The sequence below is a fragment of the Guillardia theta genome (assembly GCF_000315625.1).
Source record: "Guillardia theta CCMP2712 unplaced genomic scaffold GUITHscaffold_23, whole genome shotgun sequence".
NCBI lineage: Eukaryota > Cryptophyceae > Pyrenomonadales > Geminigeraceae > Guillardia > Guillardia theta.
In genome coordinates, this window is record NW_005434651.1 from 80875 (window position 1) to 91029 (window position 10155).

General features: G+C 54.6%; 3 protein-coding genes across 3 annotated transcripts; 2 read left to right on the top strand and 1 right to left on the bottom strand.

Annotated features, from left to right (window-relative positions):
* Positions 1-6: 6 nt before the first annotated feature.
* GUITHDRAFT_106057 (hypothetical protein) lies at positions 7-1921 on the bottom strand (the record flags this gene model as incomplete). The annotated part of the gene is made up of 13 exons (XM_005834896.1): positions 7-51; positions 95-160; positions 205-241; positions 298-340; positions 620-682; positions 727-801; positions 845-942; positions 998-1024; positions 1072-1133; positions 1194-1330; positions 1378-1408; positions 1460-1532; positions 1719-1921. The coding sequence occupies 13 exons, from the start codon at positions 1919-1921 to the stop codon at positions 7-9; spliced, it is 960 nt and encodes a 319-aa protein (XP_005834953.1).
* Positions 1922-2344: 423 nt separating this feature from the next.
* On the top strand, positions 2345-4036 carry GUITHDRAFT_106058 (hypothetical protein; the record flags this gene model as incomplete). Its single annotated transcript, XM_005834897.1, has 7 exons — positions 2345-2440; positions 2489-3300; positions 3348-3411; positions 3467-3653; positions 3700-3770; positions 3814-3894; positions 3947-4036. 7 exons carry the CDS (start codon positions 2345-2347, stop codon positions 4034-4036), a joined length of 1401 nt encoding a protein of 466 aa, XP_005834954.1.
* Positions 4037-8184: 4148 nt separating this feature from the next.
* On the top strand, positions 8185-9522 carry GUITHDRAFT_151899 (hypothetical protein; the record flags this gene model as incomplete). Its single annotated transcript, XM_005834898.1, has 5 exons — positions 8185-8196; positions 8455-8631; positions 8817-8981; positions 9154-9207; positions 9255-9522. 5 exons carry the CDS (start codon positions 8185-8187, stop codon positions 9327-9329), a joined length of 483 nt encoding a protein of 160 aa, XP_005834955.1. The 3' UTR covers positions 9330-9522.
* Positions 9523-10155: the final 633 nt, after the last annotated feature.

Sequence of the window (10155 nt, forward strand, 5' to 3'; positions counted from 1 at the left end):
CGCCTGTCACCTGACGATGTACATGAAGATGTTCACCACGTCCAAGTAGAGCTGGAGGGAGGATGAGACTCGCGATCGGTCAGCCAGCATCGACCTGTAGGGCGTGATGGACAGGGTCGAAGTCCGGCGCTCGAGTCCCCCATGGTGTGATGCGAATCTCCTGAAGGATGGGATGAGAGGAGTGGAGACAGCGAGGAAGTCTACCGATCCCGGAAGCTTCGAAGCCTCCTTCACCACCTGCCTGCTCCATCAGACCGAGCGAGAGGGCAGAGGCGTGTTGCCTTTGCTGTGTCGTACAACAAGTAGCCGCTGAAGAGAGCCGCACCAAAGTAGGAAAATCCTACATGCTCACCGAATCAATAGGGAGAGAGGAAGAGAGAGGAGGAGTGGAAGAGATAGGGAGAGGGAGGGAGAGGGAGGAGGAGAAGGAGGGAGGGAGGGAGGGAGACGTTGGAGGGAGTCAGCAAGAAGAGAGAAAGCAAGGAGGGAGGGTTCAGGGTTTACGTTTCGAAGTGAAGGAAGAGAAAGAGAAGGACAAGGACGGGGAAAAGAGGATAAAGGACCAGGAGGAGGACAAGGAGGAGGACAAGGATGAGGTTGAAGAGGAGGAGGAGATCACCAATATGCATGACTGATGAAGTTCGCCATATCATGTTGATAAGACTTGCTCCAATGAGCAAACCTGCAACCAGTCAACACCTTGCAAGAAAGGACGCGGCTGGTTACCAAGACCTCCCCCGAGAAACCCTCCTATCCAAAGGAAGTTTGTGGACGGTGATGCCGCAACGACGCAAGATATGGCTGCAATGCTCTCATGCACAGGAGCAGCAGCAATGCTTGTCACCCGCGAAGTCAGCAGCTGTCAGAACAGCAGCTTGCACAAGAACGTCGAGGTAGCCGTGCTGTGCGCATATCAGTCTGATCACAAGGTCGATGCCAAACCTGAGCGAAGTTGAGAAGCAGAACAGACAGCAGCACTCCTTGCACTGCTGCAAACCCGTAGAAATGCAGAATCTTCTCTGTCCTGCTCAGAGACTTACGGTGATTGATTAATCGTTCACGTGCCTTCACCTGTCGTTGTCATAATCGAGCGCGCTCATCTTGTACACGATGGCAACACCCATGAGACTGATCTGCGAAGATGTGAGAAGAAGCTAACAGAGCCCTTGGAGGTTCTCGAGATGTCAACTCACCAGCATCGGGGCCCATGAATGCATTGGAACTAACCCAAGCTTCCACAACAGGAAGGCTGTGCCCGACCAGATGATCGTACTAAGGGCGAAGTGTGTGTACGTTGTTCTTATCCTCGACCTCGTCAACTTTGACCAATCTACATCAAGACAAGCTCAGTGACTTCAAACCTGTCTCAGTCTTCACCTTTTGTCCCCTTCACCACGTTTCCTGCCACCTGTTTGGCATCTTAGCCAAGGATCGCAGGGGATTAGGACCTGTCGCCTACCATGAGAGCCGCTATGCCGGCCATTGGTGCATACAGACCAAGGGCTGGACTAACTCCAGACATCTGAGGCAAGCTGAACAAGAGAAGCACGTATCACCCTTGTTCACAAACACCTTCCATGTTCCAAACCCGAGGGTTGAGGGGAGAGGCCTTCCACCCATGGGACCGTTGACAAGTCCTCCCCTCATACGCAAGCACCTGATACGATTATAACCCTGATCAAAACAACCCTACGTTCTCCCATGTTCATCCGCATCACCTTCCATGTACTTGTTCCTCCCGCTCGTACGAGAGCCAGTGTTTTGTCGAGCTGACCTCTCCCGCATGTTTCATCGTGAGCACATTCATCTGATCAGATCGCTCATGCTGGTTTCTCTGCATGTCCACAGCCATCATTCGCAGCCCCTCTCCCCTCAGCGCCATCGTCGCCACCGCCAACACACACAGTCGTCGGCCTGCCATAGCGCAATCCTCAGACAAGCCCTCGTCCCCACCCCGACGTAAAAAGAAGAATGCTATAACACAAGGCCTGTAGTCAAGATAATACTACTGATTTCGACCTCTGTAGTCAAATTGTAACTGATATAATCAATGTCATCGGCCTTGTATGAAAAATCTGACGCCATGCGCTTGCTGGTTCTGGCGATGATGGCGGCGTCGGCGTCGGCATGGCTGGCTCCTTCACTCGCTCCACCTGGCACCAGTGCCTTATCACTTCCTTCATGCACTTCCTCCTCGAGCCCCTCTTCCCTGCTCTGTACCTCTAACAGAGCCTCGACGTTGCCCACCCTGGCCCCGCGTGTACGATCCCGATCAGGATCATTGGCGCTGCGCTCGCACGAAGGAGGAAGTGAGCCTGCCGTGGGTCGTAGGCAAGCAAACTTCATGCTGGGAGCGATTCTCCTTGCGGGATTCGCCCCAGCTGCTGGCGCAAAGAGTTCAACAGAGCTCGAGCGCGAGGTGGCTTCGCTTGAGAAGGAGGTTAACAGTGTGTTTGTGTCCCTGGCCTCGCTGATGCTCCTGGTCTAGGTTGAGGCCTCCTTCAAAGAAGCCGTCGGTGTGTCCGCCAAGGGCAAGTCCTCCTTCCAGAAAGCGCTCAAGGAAGGAGAGTCCATCAAGAGCTTGTTCGAGGAGCTCAAGTCACTTTCGGAGAAAGTGGCTGGGAGCTTCAACGAACTGAAGGATCTTGGACAGTCTGTAGCAGAGAAGCTAAGTGATGAAGAAGAGGCGCTGGGCGAGGCAGCTGTGCAGGCTTACGAGCAAGCTGAAGAGGCAAGCGCAGTCAGGAAGAACAGCGAGAAAACAGCAGAGCTGTTCGCCAAGGGCGACAAGTTGCGAAGCGAAGTGAGGGTGAAGGTTCAGAAGCAGAAGGACTGGCAGAAGAGTCTTGAGGAACTGAAGAAGGCCGAGAGCTTGTTTCAAACGTCTCTCAAGACCAACCAGAAAGCTGTGACCGACATCAAGAGCGCCATGGCAAACGTCTCGCTGGCCTCAGCGTCTTTCACCAAGGCTGTTTCAGAGATGAACAACGTGAAGCTCTTCAATGAGGCAGGAAGCCTTCCCAACGCTCAGTCTTCCCTCGCAACCATCAAGAATGCTGTCGAGCTCAACAAGAAGGCTTCCAACCTCGCCAAACAATCAGTGGGGGACAGTCAGCGAGCCAACAAGGTGTTGAATGACGCCATGAAGATCGCCGTCGAATCCGGAAAAGTAGGGCAGGAGGCGCTGAACAGCCTGACGAAGGGCAACAGCAAGCTCAAGGAGAAGTCGTCGAACAAGCTGAAGGATGCTCTTGCCATAGCTCAGGCTTTTGCTTCCAAGGCAATTCTTACCAGGACCTTGTCGAGAAACTGACCGTACTCCTGCAGTCTGCTGAGGCTCAGAAAAGGACCACTGCTTTCCTTGAGACCCTAAAAGATAGTGAGAAGAATGTGATGGAGGCTATGAACAAGGTTGGAATGTTTGCACTCTTGCAGAAAGTTTCAACTCACTGTCTTGTCACGACAGTACGCGCAAGCTGAGAAGTCAGGAATCAAGGCAGACAAGGTGTATGAGATGGTCAAGATTGAGGCACAAAAGGAGCAGGACGAGATCGCCAAGTACAGGAAGAACCGAAGGATGGAGACCAAGAAAGCTGCTGAGATGACGGCAGACACGTCTCCTCCCCCCCGCCAACCATCCAAGGCAGCACCAGGTGGAAGACAAACGACTGCTTGTGACCTCCCTCTGACTCTCCCCAGCTCCCGTCAAGAAGGAGTCTCCCTCCCCGCCGCAGGTTAAGCCGTCGGTGACTCTTCCCAGCACGGACTCGGTGAGGTCCACTCTATGCACAGACCCTCACTGACTGGGCCCAGCTGAAGATTGAAGCTCCTGCTCCTCCTCCCGCCCCCAAGGCTCCCAAGCTGAAGAAGCTTGCGGAACCAGCGGCTGCTCCGGTGAGCTCGTCGCGATGATTCTAATGCCTGGTCACGCGACTGTCACGTGCAGGAAACGTCGGACGCTCCAGCCCTGAAGCCCAAGGCGACTGTGAAGGAGCCAGCCAGGGAGTCAGCTGGACCCGCGCTGACGTTGGAGTAGAGGACTTGATGATATGACTGAACTTATAAACATGTAAGACGCGTACAGCCGGGCTGGTCGGAGTAGAGAACTTGATGTGATTGAAACATCCTATACGGTCGCCCCCCGATCATCGGACGTCGGAGCCTCCGGGACGGCCTGCTCGGAGGTCTCGGCACAGCCGTAGCCACTCGGAGCAGCAACTTGGAGCAGCACTTGGAGCTGACTTGGAGCAGTGACTTGCAGCAGCTTGGAGCAGCAGAGCTTCAGAGAGCTTGGAGTGCAGTTCAGTGGAGTGACCAGTGGAGCTGAGTGGCTGCTGAGTGGAGTGACTACCAATTCGGGTCTACCGACATTCGCGGTACACACCAACTAGGGTTCTCTATCGGGAGTTGACGAGGCGGGGGGGCGCAATGCGGGTCCTGACATGGCTGCTCTGCTGCCTCCTCGCCGCTGAAGCGCTGGACTACAGTGACCCCTACATGGATCTCTCATGGCAGGAAGTTCCCGCTGCTCCCGAACCGCTCGAGACGAAGCTCATCGACGGCCTGCTGGAGCAGCCGAAGTCGGAGGCAGGAGGTTGCGATGCGTCATCCCCTTGCCCGGCGCTCGCACCCCCGGTAGGATTCTTCCTGCTCATGAATCCGAACGCGACAGGAAAGAGCAATGCACTCCCTCCCAGCGGCATGAGGCTCAGCTCCACGGGCTTGACGTTGCCTGCTAGTCAAGCACCAACTTCATCATCGCCAGACAACGCGGGGACACGAGGCTATGTAGAATGGCCGGCGGATGCGCAGCCATTCCTTTCCAACAACTTCACGCTAGAGTTCTGGTTGTATCCTATGCAAGGGCAAGAAGAGCTTTCAGGGATAGCTGGCAACATGTACAGGTTTGATACTTTTTTGCCCGCAACATTTTATGTTCTGATTCGCTTGCAACAGTTCTGGGCTGAAACATTCTGGATGGGAGATATTCTTGACGAGTGAAAGCTGCGATCAACAACCATGCACATTCAAGCTTGTATTCGTAGTATCAGACATGTCCCTACAGGTACCCTTATCTCTAAACGACGTTGCACTCTTGAGATAATTTCTGATGGACAGGGACGATTGGAAGACATTCTTGTGAACGAAGCTTACTTCTTCATAGAAAGCAACACATGGACGCATGTGGCTTGCATGTTTGATCCAGTCAACGGTCCAGCGATGTATGCGAACGGGGTCCTGAAATCGCAGAAACATGGGAAGGGAGGCGGGATTGATTACTCGATGCCAAACAGTTTCAGAGTGGGAGCTTACAAGGACGACGAGATGGGACTGCGAGCATTCAGAGGAGGAGTGGACGAGGTTCGGCTGTGGCAGGGGAGAGTGTCACAAGCTCAGATCATGGCGAGGATGGCGACACGACTGACAGGGTTGGAGGTCAGTCCTTGCTTGTAAGTTTGAAAAAGCCTCCTTATGCTCGCGCAGGGAGACCTGATGGGGTACTGGCCGTTGGATGAGCAGGAAGGATTCTACGCTTTGGATCTTGTGAGCGCAAACTGTTTCCAAGTTGCTCCGTCGACCTCGGAGGGAACCGATGGGAATTGTTTGTCGTCTGTTGGGATTCATGGATACTTGATTCAATCCGAACTGCTGGAATGGAAGTCTTCAGACTGGTCAGAACTACAAGGTAGTGTAGCAGGTACGAGTGTGTTCCGGTTCAGCGACTACTTGAGAGATTATCTAGAGCTTGAGGTAGCTCCCTTCACCGTTGGGCAACATTCACACCTGATTACTCTGACTCCCAGGCGAATTCGAAGCAATGTACCCACATCTGGGGATATTCAGCGCCTCTTTCCATGGTGGAAGTGTTCTTTCTGGGTCAGGTGTACAAGACGCAAACAGCTCGAGCCTTGACAGGTTGGAGGAGGTGGAACGCGAAGTGTTTTCTCACCCTTTTGACGTAGATGATTTCCCAACTGAGGGCATATGGAGTGTTTGCGTCGGGACTGGAGATGTGGTTGGAGGACCTTTCAAACTGTTTGCTCGTTCAGAAGGGGAATCTATCAGTTTGTCAAACGTCATGATAGGACAAGTGAGAGACTTGACCCGCGGTGCTGAAATCGCACGTCACTCCGCAAGCAGGTTCCCAGCTCTTGCAGCAACAGCATCATCAACCTTGCTAGAGTTCCCCAGACTTGTAAGGAGGTTGAACAAGTTTCTTGCTCCTACCACCTCACTCACTGTGTTCCTGCAGAACTTCTACCCATCAGTCTGGTTCAAGAGGGTATGCCAACACATCTCTTGATCCCTCCCTGCCTTCAGCTCCCTCTCTCTCGTCCCTCTCACCCCCTCGGCGTGTACCGGCCTCTTCCTCCCTCCCCTCTCTCCCCTCCCTCTTCCTCCCTCCCCTTCCTCTACCTCCCTCTCTCCCCTCCCTCTACCTCCCTCCCTCTACTTCCCTCCCTCTACCTCCCTCCCTCATCTTTCACTTGTCTGTGGTTTCCTGTCGGTCACGACACGGTCAGGCCATCGCGTACTGGGGATTTGACAAGTGCGGGAAGAAAAGTGAAGGGCTCACTGAGCAGGATGTGCGCATCACCGGATTCTGTGATGAGATCGGTCCTGCTCCTCCTGCTCCTCCTGCTCCTCCTGCTCCTCCTGCTCCTCCTGCTCCTCCTTCTCCTCCTTCTCTTCCTTACATCATCTGATGCATGTGTCTCCTCCAGGGATCTTGAGCCAAGGATGGAAGTTCCATCCCAATCAGTTCCTTATGGTCCGAAAGTTCGGAGGAATTGCGTCCTCGCCCCTCGTCTCCTCCTCTCACTCTGTCTCCATGTGGTTCTTGATCCACAACATCACAGGTCTTGCTCCTCGTCCTCGTCCTCCTCCTCCTTCACCACCACCACCACCACCTGCTCCTGCTCCTGCTCCTGCTCCTTCATTTCCTCCTCCTCCCTCTCCCTTTCGCCCTCCTCCTCTCCCTTTTCCCCCGCTTCCTCCTCCTTCTCAGCTCATCTCCTCTACTATCAGATGGCGACATTCCTCTCGCCACACTTGGCAGCGCACGTCACTCGACCATCGCTGACCTTCTCAGCTCTCCCTCCCAGCTGAGCTCGGCCTGGGATTATCAAGTGCCAGTGAGTTTGCGCCTTCTTTCAATTTGGCGGTTACGTCTGTCAAACGTCAGAGTTCGGATCTGTCAACCTGGAAGTCCTTCTTCACCTTACGAGCCTCGAGCAAGATGTGCAGAAACTCGACGGACGGGTTGTTCTCCTTCCTCCCTTCCTCTCCCTTCCCCGTCCCCGCACCCTCCAATCCTCGACCTCCTCTCACGTCATCTCCTCCTACCTCCTCCTCCTCCTCCTACCTCCTCCTGCTTCCTGCTCCCTCTCTCGACTTCTTCCTTTCTTCTTCTGTCTTGATGCCTTCCCCTCCTCCTTCACCTTCCTCCTCCTCCTTTCTCTTGCCATCGCACCCTGCCGCTCGTCCTCTCCTTGTAGTCCTCACACCTTTTCTCAGAGGAGGACCACACCTTACCTTCGGGGTCCTGTCAAGTTCACAACAAGACTACTTCCACTGCACTGGTACTGATAGGATGTTCTGATTTCTTCTTATCCCTGCATTCTCTCCCTCTCCCACTGTCGTCCTCATCAGAATTTTCAGGAAATTCCCTCCTGTATGGCGTCTGGTATCATGTGGTGTGGAGCTACGACGACGAGAATAGCGAGTTGAACTTCTGGGTCAACGGATTTCACCGAAGACGATTGCAGGTCATCGCTATGAACTCCTCCGCTTCCTCCTCCTCCTCCTCCTTCCCTCTCTTTCCTTTCCTCCTCCTTCCTCCGACTTTCCCTCGCTCGCTTCTTTCGTTGTTCCAAGTCTGAAGGAGGAGGTCAGGTCAGCGCCGCGATCGATCTCGGGGGAGAGGAGGAGATGGAATGTCCTTCATGCTCGGACGCGATCCTGCGACTCGCACAGTAAACTCAACGTGGACGGTGGACGAGGTGAGAGCAGCTTGTAGAAGAGAGCAAGAGGAGGAGAGGAGGAGGAGGACAGGAGGGAGACGGGAGCGAGGAGGGGAGGAAGGGAGAGGAGAGGAGAGGAGAGGAGAGGGAAGGGAGGGGAGGGGAAGTTACATGCGAAGTGGTGTTTGAGCGGACGGTGATTCTCCTTCAGTTGTTTGTGATGAAGGGGACGGTGACATCCGAAGACGTCAAGAACTTGCTGGAATATCCTTACTCCGAGTACAAGAGCACAGAGCTGATGCAAGGATCGGTATTTTCTCTTCCTCCCTCCTCCTTCTCTCCTCCTCTCCTCTCCCTGGCTATCTCTTTCCCTCTTGCTCTCACTCCCTGTTGCTCTCCTTCCTCTCCCCACCTTTGCAACTTGTCCTGTTGCCTGTCCCATTCTCTTCTCCTCCTCCTCCTTCTCCTCCCACATCTCATCGCCTTTCAGTCGCAGTTGCTGGAGAGTTACAACCTCATCTACACGCTCAGCGGGAGCAAGAAGAGCAGCAACAAGCGTCCTCTCAAGCAGGACTACATCTCGCAGGGAGTTGACGTTGAGCTCGCTTCCTCCTCCTACTGCAGCAAGAGGATCCCTTACTTTATCGACGAGCAGCTCAACCCCCTGGTGCGAAAGTCCTTCCCACCCTCCTCTCCTCCTTCCCACCCTCCTCCCCTTCTCACTTCCTTGTCCTCCTCCTCTACCTTCATCAACCCCCTCGTTTTCTACTCCTCCTCTCCTTCTCTCCTCTCCTCTTCTGTTCTCTTCCACTCCTCTTCTTCTCCTTACCTTCCTTGTCTCACCTATCGCAGGGCGTTGGCCGCTGCACGACGGACTGTGACTGCTGTGGGTTCCGCAACTGCTCGGAGTTCGGCGTCTGTCTTGGGTCAGCTGACCTCCAGCTCAACCCTGACTGCCTCAACGTCTCCCATCCTCCCCGAACCTTCCCCGAGCTGCCAACCTACTCTGCCGAGCACGTTCGTCCTCCTCTCCAGCGACCTGCCGGACCGACTGCACCCCTTCTTCCATCCCTCAGTTTGCTCCACAGGTGCTCCTCCTCTCCTGCAACCTCCTCTTTCACTCCTCCACTCCCTTCCAGCTCTTCTTCCTGCTCCCGTTCCAGCTCTGACGCTGATCCCCCTCACCCAGCGTCTCCCTCCCTTGCCGGACAAGAGCGTCGGACCGGACCCGAGCTACCTGCAGGCGAGTAGAGCAGCACGCGTGCGAGGTGATGGTGACAGAGGGAGCAGAGACTGGGAGGCATCCTCGACACGGCTGGGTACGGCGTGCTCAGCAACGAGAAGGATGTGACGTCCCCGCAATGAGGAGAGCCTTGCTCGACCTTCATGGCAGGGAGGTGTAGGAGATGGAAGATGACGATGAAGACGAGGATGAAGATGTTTATGATCAAGTTAATGTTAATGATAATGTCTTTGTAGCGATAGCAGTCAGCCCTGTAGATGTTCTTTATGTACAACAGCTCTTGTAACATATGCTTTCAATGTAACCCTCAAACATATTCTACTTGGATCTTGTCAGATTTCAAGGTCGACGCGTCAAGCCCTCCGTCGATGAATGTCTAAAAGCACTTCGTCACTCCTCCTCTCGTCGCGCCTCCTCCTCCTCCTCCTCCTCCTCCTCCTTCTCCTCCTCCTCTCGTACCTGAAGGAGTTTCCCCTCGTCCTTCAGCATCATGTCCAAGAACTAATCGAACGAATCATCAGAATCCTTCCTCACCCTCCTCTCTCTTCTTTCTTCTCTCTTCTCTCTTCTTCTTCATGGATTCCTCTGAGCTCTCACCATGTCATTGCTTGACAGGTCGTTTTGAAACACGCTGTGCATGCCGTTGGGGAACTTCTCCCGGATCTGCTTGATGTACTCGGGGGGACACCAGGGCCGCCAGTTCCCCAGCAGCGATCCAGACCTGAATTTCCCGGATGAGATGAGCTGGTGGGCAGTTCGAGAGCGAGCGAAGGGAAATATGGAGACGAGGGGAAGGGGAGAGGAGCGGGGAGGAGAGGGGAGGAGAGGGGAGGAGAGGGGAGGAGGGGGAGAGGGAGGGAGGAGGGGAGAGGGAGGGAGGAGGGGAGGGAGGGAGGAGGAGGGAGGGAGGAGCTGGAGGAAGGGAGGGAGGGAGGAGCGGTGAAAGTA